Here is a 13,897-nt window from a genome sequence, read left to right as displayed (position 1 = left end):
ATATTTTTTGTTTAAATTTTTTGGGAACCAAACCTAGATTTTGGTCTTAGTTTTCATAGATTTGTTTTAAGAAGCGTTGCCTTGGGCTTATCAAGTATCCTTTCTTGTAACCAGTGTGACTACCATATATTCTGACTCTTGCACTAATCCCAAAAAGCTTGAGGAAGAGTTATGACTCCCTCTATCTTACAATGTCACCCATCACCTACAACATTCTTTCAATTAAAATATTAAAAAAAATTTATCTATATATTCAATTGTCTTTGCCGAAAATTTCCTCACATTCTAGCACAGTAGCCCTTTGTTGCAGTAGACTCCCTCTGTTTCTGCTATTCTAGGAGTTCTCTACTGCATTTCTAGTGCTTATAGGTTAACTACTATTGGGGAATCCTTCTCTTCCTGCTTAGGGGATATTTATTTGTTTAATTTTGAAAAAAAGGTGTAATTTTTATATTTAGTATTTGAAAAAAGTTATTCAAATGTGTATGTTAAGGAATGATATACATTGTTAGCCCACTAGCTAATAGCTTAAGCTTTTAGCTAAAGTGATATTCTAACATGGTATCAAAGCTCGATTGCCAGAGGTCTTGGGTACTAGTCTTGTTGCCTGCATTTATTGTTCAAGAATTATCTTATTCCCTATAGTGGGTGTTGTTTCTCGTTCGTTTATCTCTCCATATCAGGCTTGCACGTGCAGGAGAGTGTTAAGGCATGATGCACATTGTTGGCCCACAACCTAACAGCTTAAGTGATATTCTAACACCATATATTAAAAAAAAAAAATTAGTCTTGTTGAGGGATGTTTCTGAATACTAATTTGCCTTTTTGTTTGGTGTACTTTGTTGTCTTTACAAGCATTTCTATTTTTAGAGTCATGTACTACTTTCAAGATGTCAGATGTGCAATATTCTGCCAGTGACATATCAAGTGTAATTTCTGAAAATGACCGGCATGTTCAACAATTGAATCCTCCTACTGACAAGCAAAATTGGAAAGGATGCAAACTTGGATGCTTGTGTGGGTGTTTGGGAGTTTGGCGTTTCTTTTTATGATCTGTTTTCTAGGTGTGCAGTGGGGGCTCTGTACAGTTTCTTCTTGGCTTTGATCAATATCAAATTCAAACTGCTCGTTGATCAACAAAAAAAGTGCAAACTTGTAGTCTCGAATATTTTTCCTGCAAAATGATAGTAAGGGAGAAGCAATATTCTGAAAATATCCAATAGAAAAAGCAAAGAAATCCACTGAATGGCTGTCTTGATTTTTAAGTAAGAAACCAGTATGATGAACCAAAAATGAAGTCAAGCAGCCTATTACATGCACATAACAAGATGATAAAACATAAATTAATATACATTTATTTTTACATGACTAAACTCTTCATGCTTTTTTTCTCTTTTGGATAGTTGCATACTAATCCCTTCCATCTGCACATGAACCCAAGTTTTCTTTTCCATGTTTTTCCTATTACTTACCCTCCCCAGAATACAGACAAAAGATAAAGAGCAAACACAAAACAAAACACAAAAACAGGAAAAAAAAAAAAATTAAGTACTGAAGAAAAAAATTAACTCCCGTAAAAGTCACCTAAATGCTATACTTATTTCATAACTCTTGAGTTTTGAAAATAATTTGCCTGTCCACAGATTCCAGAATATCCATGTCAGAAACCGATTGTTCATCTCCATTATCATCTTCAATGGCAATATTCAAATCTAGGGAGATGCATGGACTTCTTTCCTCCAAGTCATCATCAAGGCCTTTTTCTTCATCCTCGCTACATTTTTGCCTTAATGGGGGAGAACAGGCTCTTGATACCGAGCTCAAGCTCTCACAGCTGAGAATGATGATGGCATCCTCAAGAGAAACCAATTCACCACCGGGAAGTGTTAATATTCCACTTTCAGTTGCTCTTTTGATGCCCATTTGAGAACGGCGATCGACCTGTTCAATGTCTTCCATGAAGAACATGCGATGAGGATTTTCATGCACTGCTTCAGCAAATCTCTCTAAATAACTTCGACCAAACTCATCTCTAGATCTTTTATTTCCAAGATCATCAGTAGAGTCGGCTCTTGTTGATGCGAAGCTGCTCATACCAATTGACACATAGTTGTTTTGAGAACCAAAAATAAGTTTAGCTAGTTCCCTTGCAATCCTCTCTTTACCTTCAGATTCAAGACCCAAGAAGAACATCCAAGTTTCTTCTTTATCCTCTCTTTGTTTCAAGTTGCCTTTTCTTCTCATCATTCTGGACCTGCACTGGAGAATGGTGCTCACAATTTCAGGAATTGTATCTTTCTGCCATGGGACCTTTTTCTCTAATGCATTACACAGAATCTTCATGTTCTCAGAATTCAGCTCCTTGAACCTATTAAGACACTCCAGATCCTCCATTGCCTCACTGGAAGAGGCTGAGTTAGGACTAGAGTTCGGATTGGATAAAAGATCTGGTTTTGTCTCAGGCTTGTGCATTCTCAGACTGGGTTCAAAATCTTCTTCGCTTTTTTCGAATGTCCAGAACTGATGTTCTTTTGGTAACTGGTTGGATTCAAAAATTAAAGGCCAACCTAGGATGGTCTGATGCAACTTAGGGGTGTGCTGATCATACGAGGAGATTGAAATGGAGGAAGAAGGAGATAAAGAAAACGTGAGTGCCTTTTCGGCAAGGTTAGATTTGTGGACTGAACTGCAAATTGAATTCCATTTTTTGCAAAGATCTCTAATTTGGATTCCTTCCTGCTTCAAAGAAAAACAGATTCAAAGTAGTGTTATATTTTGAATTTTCATTTAGAAACCATTTTAAAGCTGTTGAGAATTCAAAGAGATTAAATACAAACCTGATCATTTATAGTCAGACTTCTGCTCTCTTCCTTGCACTGTTGGAGCCATAAAGGCAAGCTTGTGCTGGAGGAAATGGTGGGGGTGGAGGTGGTGGAATCATTGTTTCGGATGCTTTTAGCTTCCCTAGCAAAATTGGCATAACAATCTGCGCAGCAAGTGAGTTTATCTCTACTTTCTAGTAGAGGCATACTAAACCCATCTCCGGAAATAACCTTGCTTCTGGACTGAGCTGGAAAATTGCTGAAAGGAGAAACAATGTTGTTATTAACAAGAAAACTAAATAAGTGCAAATGAGAACACACTACAGTCCAAAGATTGCTAAGTTTCTACAGCAACAAATGTTACCTATCAAGGTTGAGACTTAGGTCCAAGCTGCCCACAGGAATGGCAAGAGGATGAAGTTCCCAAATAGTCTCCAAAGAAGGATGACCCATCTTACATTTCATGTAAGTCTTCAAAGTGGCAATTCCTATGAGCCATATCTTTCCACTCCCATCAGATATTCCGCAAACCATTCTTCTGAGCTCCATGACCATGTGCTCTACAGGACAGTAGAAGTTTTTCCTTTGCTCCCCATAATTTGACCACATCTCAGAAACCCATTTCAGATCACCTAAATATAAAACAACCCCTCTACCCAAATAGCTTTTTATGAGGCACTTAAGCTCAATGAGCTTCTTCTCAACCTCGTCCCTGGAGAGATTCTTCAGCGAGAAAAGAGGAAGGCTTATAAACTGCACGTACCTCAAATGTCCTGGAACATCTGCTCTCTCAAACTTATCCATCACTTTTCTAACAAGACACTCAATACTAGCCAGACACTCTCCAACAATAACAGTGTTTCTCCTTCTCTTGGTCATTAATCTATCTAAAACACTCATTACATCATCACTGCCAACTTGTTCAGAAGTTTTACCAGTGAGGGTTACCCCTAACTGACCCTGATGCGGTGATTGAATCACATTACTACCAAGAACCAGGGGGCTGGTGCTTCCCTTGGATCGGCTACTTATCGAAGGACTTTGGGAACAAACCTCTAAAGAAACAGCCTGTTCTACATTTGTTTTTACTTGGGTACTTGAGAAACCAGCTTCTCTCATGACTCTACTGACACTTGGGTCATCTAAAATGGAGATGACAAGCTGTTCTATTTCTATTTTCAGGGCTAAAATGGGTTGTTGCTGGTTTTCTATGGAGCCTCGGCGTTGATGAGCCTGGGCGCGCTTGAAGGCTGCAACCAAGGCATTGGATAGGGAAGGGTGGGGGAGGTGCTGGGGGCCAAATAGGGGACTTGAAGCGGACGTAGGGAGGCGGTTGAGAGCCACATTGAAGCAGAGTTCAAGGGCCTTACATTGGAGGGGATGAGAGTGGGATTTACGGCAAGCTATTTGGAGAAGGCCACCACCGGAAGCCAGCATGGCGCTTGCCACATGAAGAGGTGTCACTTGGGCATGACCTCGCCGTTTCGCAAGGCTAACAGCCTGCTTGACAACGCTTGCAGCTTCAGCAGTTAAGGCTTGTTGGACAGTGCAAACTCCTCCTGTCCTCATTTTCTTCTTCGTTTAGAATTTTTTGTGAAACTTCCCTGCTGCCAGGGTGGTTTGAATGAAGAAGAGATCAAGGAAGAAGAATAGAGGTGTGTTTTGGCTTAAAGGGTTTCAGTTGGACAGCAAAAGAACTGCATTAGGCAATCTAACTGCTCATTATGAAGCAGTTAACTGGTTTATAACTTGAGGAGAGTGAAGACGGCCGTCCTGTAAAATATCACAGCCTTATGAGATGAGAGTTTGTTCCTTTCTTGTGAACGAGGAAAATTGGTTTTGTATGTGAAAGAGGAGTGCATGTGAGGCTAACTCTCTCTCTCTCTCTCTCTCTCTCTCTCTCTCACACAAAAGGAATAAAGCCATATGGATAGTTAAAAGTTGGTGTTTCTAGTTTATGGGAGAAGTATAAAATATTTAAGGAAAAAGCATAGGTAAGCTTTGATAACTATGCACTGGAATAATCACTTTTTGTGGGTTTGCATCATTGATCCGTTATGTGTATCACGAGATCAAAAGAAGAATGATTTAGTTCAAAACAAAATAAAAGAAAGAAGGAGAAAAGAGGGGGGAGAAAAGAGAAAGCAGAAAAGAAGAGTAGTACTACATCAATAACGAGGACCTGAAAAGAGGAACGGACTATCTGTCTGTTTGAAGGAATCGGGAACTGTGATTGATTTGCTTCTGTTCTCGAAGAAAAAGGAATAATGGGTTTGATGATTGATTTTGTCATGGATCACTAACTCATGCCCAGAAAGAAGAATTCATGAAATCAATGCACAAACATTCTCTGCTACACATTCATTTTTTTTATAAAAAAAATCAGTCCTAGACCTTCTCCAGTCTCTCTCTCTCTCTCTCTCTCTCTCTCTCTCTCTCTCTCTCTCTCTCTCTCTCTCTCTCTCTCTCTCTCAATTTTTTGTAAAGTGGTCTGTTGGAACCTACTTTATTTCAAATCGTGTTTTCATATTGGCAAGGCCAGCCATTTTGCTGCATCTTTTTGCTTCATTTTTTTTTTCCCCTTTATGCTGCTTTGATGTACCTGCTTAAAGAGGTTAGAAATTAAACATTGTAGTTGGTTTGTGCTTGTAGCTCTTTTATTTTTCTTTTATTAGATGAAAAATAGGAAATGAAAATTAAAAGTTATGTTTAAATTTGAATTTGTGATCTAAGGGGAAGAATAAAAGTTTTACTCTTTTTTTTTTCCCTGTTCATTGCTGGATCAAAATGGGCCTTGGCTGCACAGTGGAAGAAATCTGAATTCCCATCTTATATCCCTTTTCTCCTGTTCCAATATTTGAACCCGAGACTTTTAATATAGGTCCCACAGGATGAATTAACGTAAGACTCGAAATAAAACAAAGCAAGTGCAAATGAACTTTGATTTAAAAGAGGGATAACGAATAGGAGAAAGTTAACATTAAAAAATTCCTCGATTCATCTTCCAAATTCATCTTGTGTTTGTCTCTCAAGTATCTGATGTTAGAAAATTTTCATAAGAAGGATCTTCAGCTTATTTTATAAACTATGATCAAGTAAAGATAAGAAAAGAAATTCAAAATATACCTTACAATATTTTCACCAAGACAATCAAATTTCGATGCAATTAACTATATCTTCTCTTCTCTTACTCACTCTTATGTTTGACTTAGTGATGGAGATTCAACCAAATTTGATTATTGAGTGGTGAGAGGGACCAAGAGCCCCCTTTATATAAAAATTCATAAGTAACTCAATCCATTAAAAAGTCATACACTTACACATGACATTTTCCTTCCTCCAAGGTGAATGTACCTTGATTAAATGCGATACATTCCTTGATGATACATTAATTAAGGAGATTCATGACTTTGTCTAATGCATCTTTATTATTTCAATGTATCTTGATTAGGAGACTTTTCATTAACTATTATAAAGTCATGTATCTTACACACCAATAAATAAGGTACTTGACTTTGGCCAATGTACCTTCACATATACATTAATTAGTTAAAATATAGTTTAATACTTAACTAATTATTTATATGCAGGTACACACATTATGTGATTATGAAGATCACCCCCCCCCCCACACACACACACACACATATATATATATATATATATATATATAATATATAAGTTTCCAACATCTGAAAATAACAGGAGGCAAAAGATTTTGGATAAGTTCATAATTTGGAGAGGTTGGGGGTTGAAACCTCTCTCTTATACATATGCACAAAATTATCATATAGATTCTGTGTTTCATGCATCCCACTCAAACACAGCAAAGGCAAAAACACCAAAAAAAAAAAGTAACAAGTTCCAAGTGAGCTTCCAAATCATATTATCTTGAAATCACTCTTCCTCACAAGTCCAATCGTGATGCAGAGTTAGAAGCAATGAAACATTTATCAATGTTTTGTGGAAGGCAATTCACTATTTGCTTTGTTAGCTATAATAATAATTTTTAATCCATTATTATCTAGGTGTCATGACCTAGTCAAGTTTAGTCATTTCCTAAGAACAAGTTTATTATTTTCAAAAAAATTTAGGAGTCTAGTTCCAAAGTTCATTGATGAGATTTTTTTTAAATCTAACAAAGGTAGAAAAATTTGTAATGAGTGATAATTAATAATAGTCATTTTTTTAATATGTGTGTGTGGTAACTTATGTAGTAATGAAAGAGGAGAATACCATATATTCATCCCATTTGTTTATCAATACTAATTTGCACAAACTTTTCCTAGTTCCAAAAGGGGTTGATGATTCATAAGAACCTTCTATCAGTATGTTTTAACGTGAGAAAATACACTTAATTGTGTTGGAAGAAAATATAATATTTTAGTAACTATAGTTTGAGTGGGGACACTTTTGTATTTCGTGCCTTTTTATTATTAATATATAAGAGGGTCAGACCTTGAGTTGTATATATGCTATAGGAAATTGTCTTCTGAATTTTCTTTTCTTTCCTTCCTCTCTTTTTTCTCCTTTTCTTCTTTCCTCCATCTCTAACTTTACAATATGGTATTAGAGTGTTAATCTCCTCTAAATTTGATTTATCTAAGTTGATTTTTTATACTCTATTTTTCCTTTTTTTCCACTTTTATCCTTCCTTAGCCAATTCGAAATTTTGTTTTTCTAGTCAATTTAAGAGTCATCTAGGGACACTTTTGCTCTCTATTAGTCTATGCAACATCCTTGGCAGGATGTCATGTTTCTCTATGGGTAGTTTGCTGATGTGAAGTCAGATATACTCTATCTTTTGGTATACTGTTTTTGGTCCACTGTTCCACAAGGTGGTTTGTGGTAGGGTGATGCTTCGATGCTACATTTGTTCATGATTAATTTATTGCTTGTAGCCTTGTATTAGCTACTCCATCAATGTTGGATGATCAATTTCACGACAACTCTCGTTTTTAGTCATTGCATGGGTTGTTTATTAAGTGTATGTTACTTTGTGTAGTGGTTTGCTCTTTTCTTCATAGTCAAGTAATTCCTCCTACTATATCGTAACTTCGGTTTTGTGGTCATAGCTTCCTCTTCAAAGCTCTATTTTAAGTTTTTAAATATTGTTTTTGTGTTAGTGTGTGTTTTTTTATTGTGCGTTGTTGCTTGTTATTCATTCTTATACTGGTATATACACTAATTTCAATGTATTGATGATGGCTATAATGGCCTTTATAAAGAGAGTTTCAACTGATACTATTAATTTTTATATCATAGTCATCAAATGGATCGGATCTTAAGCGATATGTGCATATATTAATGCAAAAGGGAAGTTTAAGTATTTGATACAGTCTCCTTTGTCTTAATACTTTAATTAAAGACTATGAAGATTGGATGAAAGAGGATGACATATTGCTTATGTGGTTGTATAATAGCATGAAACCACGAATTGCTATGAATATGGCATTTCTTATAACAACAACCAAGGTCATGTGAGATGATCTTCATGAAAGCTTCTCATAAGTTAAAAAACAAACACACACTTTTTACTTGTATAAAAGTTTTTCAAATCTGTCATAGTAAGTATTATAGCACTCTAATTGGCACTCTAATTGGTATGTAGGAGGAACTCAACATCTATCAACAGGTTAGTTCCGACATTAAGATGATTAAGAGACAACACACAAAGTTCTTGGCTTTCAAGTTTCTATCTCGGTTGAGTCCTAAGCTTCAAACCCATTCACGATCAAATTCTTTCTAATGAATCCATGCCATCCATGAATAAAGCGTATGCTAAAATCCAATGGGTCACCAAAGTTGGCTCCCAAACTTCGTCTTAAACTTCTTTAATGCTAACTCAACCACAGTTATCATTGCCTCTAGCTATGGTAAAAGAAGTTTTGGAGGATGAGGATGAGGCTTGGGTGGCTACCATGGTAGAGGTAGTATATTAGGACAAGGAGTTCGTCATGGCAATTCTTGTATTTGCACACATTGTGGTAAGGACAATCATATTGTTGATCACAATACCTCCATGGGAAACTTGCTTGGGCAAATAATTAATTCACTTTCTAATTGGCATTTTACCATTGACACAATACACCTAGCCACTCCACTAGAGAGTTGAGTAAATTACTTGCTACATCCCAAGTGGAGTATAACAATTTTTTTTCACATGGTTAAACAACTCTATGCTAAGAATTGTATATCTAGTGCTACTATGGTCCATTCAAGTACAACCGACCTTCTTACCGCTTCATCCTCCTCACGCAGGGTTATTGAATTTGGTGCCTCTTCCCATATGATAATTTCGTTAGACTTTCATTTCTTTTGTTTCCTTCTATTCCTTTTTCTCTTTGTTATATGCGCTAAATGTGACTTCAACTTGTTATCAATTGTTAAATTAACTAAATCTCATAATTTTTCGATGACCTTCTTTACTTCTCATTTTGAATGTTTTGCATGTTAAAAGCATATTAGGACATCTTTTCCATTTAGAGTTGAGTCTCCTACCAAACCATTATTTTTATTCACTTAGATATTTAAGGTTTGTGCAAAGTCAATTATTTGACTGATTATCAATATTTTGTATCCTTGGTGGATGATTTTTTCAATATGCCTAGATTTGTTCTATTAAGAGACTAGTTTGAAAATTTTTAATTTATTTTACTAAATTCTATCAAGAAATAGAAACGCACTTTGGCATTAGCATTACTTTTTCCTCAATCTATTATTGCATTTGAACTTGGTAGAAAATGAGCTTCAAACCTTTTTGCTTGGTCAAAGGAATTATTCATCAAACATTATGTATACATACCCCTAGAATATATATGTATGTATATATATATAGACACACACACACACAAATATATAATAGACACGAACTTGATACAATAGTATAGAGACCCGAAGAATTATAGCAATTAAATAATAAAAGAAAAGAAAGAAAAGGAATTTTATAAGAGGATTCAATAGGGCATTGTCGACGAGTGTAGAAGTGCTCGTCGACGAGTAGACTATTGGGCTCGTCGATGGGGACGTGCGTCTCGTCGACGAGAACTTACCGAGTGGACTGTTCTAGGGTCTGAAACTCATCGACGAGGAGACGGTGTTCGTCGATGAGATCCCTTCATTGACTCGTCGATGAGGCAACGTGTTTCGTCAACGACTCCACGTGGACCAACTTTCTATATAAGGCTCAAAATCATATTTTCTGCCGAAATTTCAAGCTCATTTCTCTCTATCTCTCTAGAAAAAGTATACTCTGCCTTCTTTCTAGGTTTCCGGCTCCGTCTCTCCCCGGTTTGACAATCAGAAGCTATCATAGTGATCCTAGGGAGATTCTTTACAACATAACTGGAGCGAAATGTTGATTTAAGAAGTTTGGGAACCATTCCAAAACCAGGGTAAGTAGATTATTTGGGCATTTTTAGTATTGTCAAGTTTATTTGAGCCAAAATTTTGTATTATATGAAAATATACTGGAGTTTTGTAAAGTAAAATTAGGGTATTATATTCTCAGAATTAAGTTGTTTTAGGGCTTGCAGGATGAGTTGAGGACCCCATTGGTTATATTTTCATAAGCCTAGGTAAATAATGAATAGTTTATAATTCAGAAGATAGAAAAATGAAGGATATTATAGGTATTTGGTTGATTGACAGGATATATATGTATAATATTTTTAGGGTTATGGAAATATAAATGCTAGAAGTGTAATTTAGAACGTTAGTAAGCGAACCTAAATTATTAGGTAAGGGAAATATGTTATGCTAGGAATTTTTAGTATGATTATTAGTAAAAATTATATGTTTTACCAGATTATTATTCAGATCATAAGATATTTGTATAATAGAAAATACAGACTTCAGAGCATGAGAATCTATTTATTTAAATTGTGTGGTATGAGCTTATAGCAGATTTGTACAATATTTATACAGTTTACAGATATCATGTTTTACAGTATATTAGCAGAAAATATTAGGGAATATATATGTTCTATAGAAAGATAAATTTCCAGTATACATACAAATAAAAATTTTACAGAATATTCAGAATCATGATTTATAGAATTTTCCAAGATACCATGATTTGCAGTATACGTACAGAAAAATATATTTTTAGCATTTTTTAGAATATCATGATTTCAGAATCATAACACACAGATACTCAGATATTCAGACAGATATTCAGATATACATATATTCAATATTCAATCAGTTATTTAGATTTTCAGATCATTCAGATCAATTTTGTAGTGTTATGGTTATTTCAAATCATGGTAAAATAGTAATATAGAAATATCAGTTATATATATATAGTATCAGACCCTAATGGACCAGATTCAGTCAGCAGAGTACGGTACCGTAACTATTTTCAATTCAGAGTGCAACCACATAATTTAGATTGTATGTGGATATTCAGCAGTCGATCATGCCTATGTTGTGGACAGGCTCCCCGTCAATTAGGATTGAGGAGACCGATCTGACTTTTGGAGTTCAGTTGACTTATCCTGGTTGGCCAACTAATGATAAGTCCCGCCTGCGGGCCGCACAACCTTGTCATGAGAGATTAAATCATGACTTTCAATTATCCATCCACGGAAATTTTCTCAGTTATTATTTATATATATATATATATATATATATATATATGTATTCAGATTTACAGAAACGATGGACATACTTATGAGTATTAGAAGTATTATGAATAGAAAATTCAAAAAAATAGTTTATGTTAAGTAACATAGGTATGAGCTATACTGTATATTAATTATACTTGTTTTCTCAAACTCAGTTATTTATGGTATTTCTAAATTAGATTTTACAATTAAGTAAAACTCATCTACCACACACTAGCAATAGCATATTTCGTCTTACTGAGCATTGTCTCATCCCAGTGATTTAATATTTTTAAGTGGATCCAACTAGGCCAGCAGATCAGGCTAGTAGATAAAAGGGACTACTATACTGCCCTGTCTGTAGGGTGAGTATTTTGGGAAGTCATTTTGTAGTAGTCCCTATGGTATTGTATATATTGACGTGGATGTATGTATTTTGCTCTCCGCTGCATAGGTAATTTATTATGTCTCAAGTTCCATAGTTCCTATCAGGATCATGATAATGGTTGATTTATATTAAAAGGTATCAAAGCAGTGAAATCTTATAGTCTTTATATATAATAAAAAAAATGGCATGTAAAATCAGGTCGTTACAGTTTGGTATCAGAGCCTAGGTTGCTAGGTTCTGTAGACTTTAGAGTGCAGCGGAAGTAATACAAGAGTATAGGAAATGATTTGAGGTTTTATTCTGCGGTCTGGGTACAGGATTTCCATGGTGGTTTATATGTCTTTCTTAAGGTGACGATTTCAAGAAAGTCATAGTAAACTATTGTCGGGTCGTGTGTCTAGGTTACAAGATTGAATTTGAAATAAAATCACGGAGGGTAGTTAATAATGAATATGAGATTTTAGTTGAATGAAATAAATTAGATCTGTACGACAGATAGGGTCCTTAAATTATGTTCTTTATATTTTCAAGATGGACCTAAGGAGTAGTAGTACGAATGCTGGGAGTGATAAAGCAGGACCTTCCAGTATGGAAGGTGGAGATACTGAGGCGGTATTGCGTAGTGTCACCCAGCAGGTGATGGCTGAGATGGCTAGGAGCTCGGGGGAGCGTAGCTTCACGATCGAGCAGTTTACGCGGATGAAGCCCCCATCTTTTGCTGGAGGAGCTGACCCGATTATGACTAAAAATTGGGTCCAGGATATTAAAGAGACGTTGGTAGTGCTTCCATGTACAGACGAATAGAAGGTAGTATTTGCAACGTTCAAACTAATAGGAGAGGCAAAACGCTGGTGGAGATCAGCGAAGTTGATTGAGGAGCAGAGACCGGAACCTATGTCGGTGACATGGAGTCGATTCAAGGAATTTTTCTTTGAGCGATATTTCCCTACTATCGTTTAGAGTGCAAATGCAGCAAAATTTATGCATTTAGCTCAAGGGCAGATGACAGTATTACAATACGCAGCTCAATTTATTGAGTTGTCAGGGTTTGCCCCACATTTGGCACTGGATGAGGAGAAAAATGCGGGAAAGTTTAAAGAAGGCCTGAGGCAGAACCTATTTGAGCAAGTTATTGGTTTTCGGGCTCAGACATTTGCAGAGGTTGTGGATAGGGCTGCGGTTATTGAGAGTGGCATGCAGAAAGGCATTGCAGCTCAGAGTCAAAGAAAGAGGTCGAAGCCTCAGGGTTTTCAGGTGAGTTCCAGCCGGGGTCCATAGAGAGGAGACCTTTACAGTGGTGGCCAAAGGCAGATGACGAGACCTCGTGAGAATGAGGGTGTGCAGACCTACCCTGTGTGTCAGACGTGCGGAAGGAGACATCTGGGAGAGTGTCAGGCAGGGAGAGACATCTATTATCGTTATGGGAGATCCGGCCACATGGCATGAGCATGCCCAGGACCTCTGATCTAGGTCCTAGCTCCCAGACCCTACCGTAGTGGTTATCAGGCACCACGTGGAAGCAAGCAGAAGAATGTAGCCCCGGCAAGGCATTGACATCTAGAGATGCCGAGGCAGCTGGAAACATCGTTACAGGTATCTTTACTATTTTTTCGTATCAAGCTGTTGTTTTATTTGACACAAGTGTCACCTTTTCTTTTGTCTCATTGGGGTATACTAAGTTAGCTGGGATTGAAGCACGGTTGTTAGAAGTTGAGTTTGGTGTAGCCATGCCGACTGGATCTACTGTGAGATGTAGGAAGGTACTTAGGAATTTTCCAATGGTCATTCAAGGGAAAGTATTGTAAGAACCCGAACCGTGATAATGGGTTTAAATAAATAAGAGAGGGGTAAAATTGGTATTTGAATAGGCTTCGTCGACAAAGCCAGAGTTCGTTGACGAAGGCCTTGTATCTCTCGTCGACGAAGTTCAGAGGCTCGTCGACGAGGAGAAGCCGAGGGGTTTCAAAAAACCGGAGATCCCAAACTCGTCGACAAGGTCTTGGTCTTGTCGACGAGAAGACTATAGAGCCTCGTTAACGAGGATGTAATTCGTCGACGAGAAGTGGCCGGTTCAAAGGGCT

General features: G+C 36.7%; 1 protein-coding gene across 1 annotated transcript; it reads right to left on the bottom strand.

Annotated features, from left to right (window-relative positions):
* Positions 1–1,316: 1,316 nt before the first annotated feature.
* LOC131165264 (protein SMAX1-LIKE 3-like) lies at positions 1,317–4,715 on the bottom strand. The gene is made up of 3 exons (XM_058122898.1): positions 3,187–4,715; positions 2,838–3,081; positions 1,317–2,736 (listed from the first exon to the last, which is right to left on the bottom strand). Exons 1-3 carry the CDS (start codon positions 4,389–4,391, stop codon positions 1,603–1,605), a joined length of 2,583 nt encoding a protein of 860 aa, XP_057978881.1. The 5' UTR covers positions 4,392–4,715; the 3' UTR covers positions 1,317–1,602.
* Between the last annotated feature and the right edge of the window lie 9,182 nt (positions 4,716–13,897).

The sequence above is a fragment of the Malania oleifera genome, chromosome 10 (assembly GCF_029873635.1).
Source record: "Malania oleifera isolate guangnan ecotype guangnan chromosome 10, ASM2987363v1, whole genome shotgun sequence".
In the NCBI taxonomy this organism is placed as follows: domain Eukaryota; kingdom Viridiplantae; phylum Streptophyta; class Magnoliopsida; order Santalales; family Ximeniaceae; genus Malania; species Malania oleifera.
Note: the sequence above shows the minus strand (reverse complement) of the source record. Positions and strands in the feature narration are given on the sequence as shown.

What these genes read in the sequence shown, in the direction of transcription:
- LOC131165264 (XM_058122898.1), bottom strand. Translation starts at nt 4,391, where the DNA reads ATGAGGACAGGAGGAGTTTGCACTGTCCAACAAGCCTTAACTGCTGAA. An exon ending in CTAAGTCTCAACCTTGATAG is followed by an intron (nt 3,082 to 3,186) that starts GTAACATTTGTT and finishes TTCTCCTTTCAG; the next exon opens with CAATTTTCCAGCTCAGTCCA. An exon ending in GTCTGACTATAAATGATCAG is followed by an intron (nt 2,737 to 2,837) that starts GTTTGTATTTAA and finishes TCTTTGAAGCAG; the next exon opens with GAAGGAATCCAAATTAGAGA.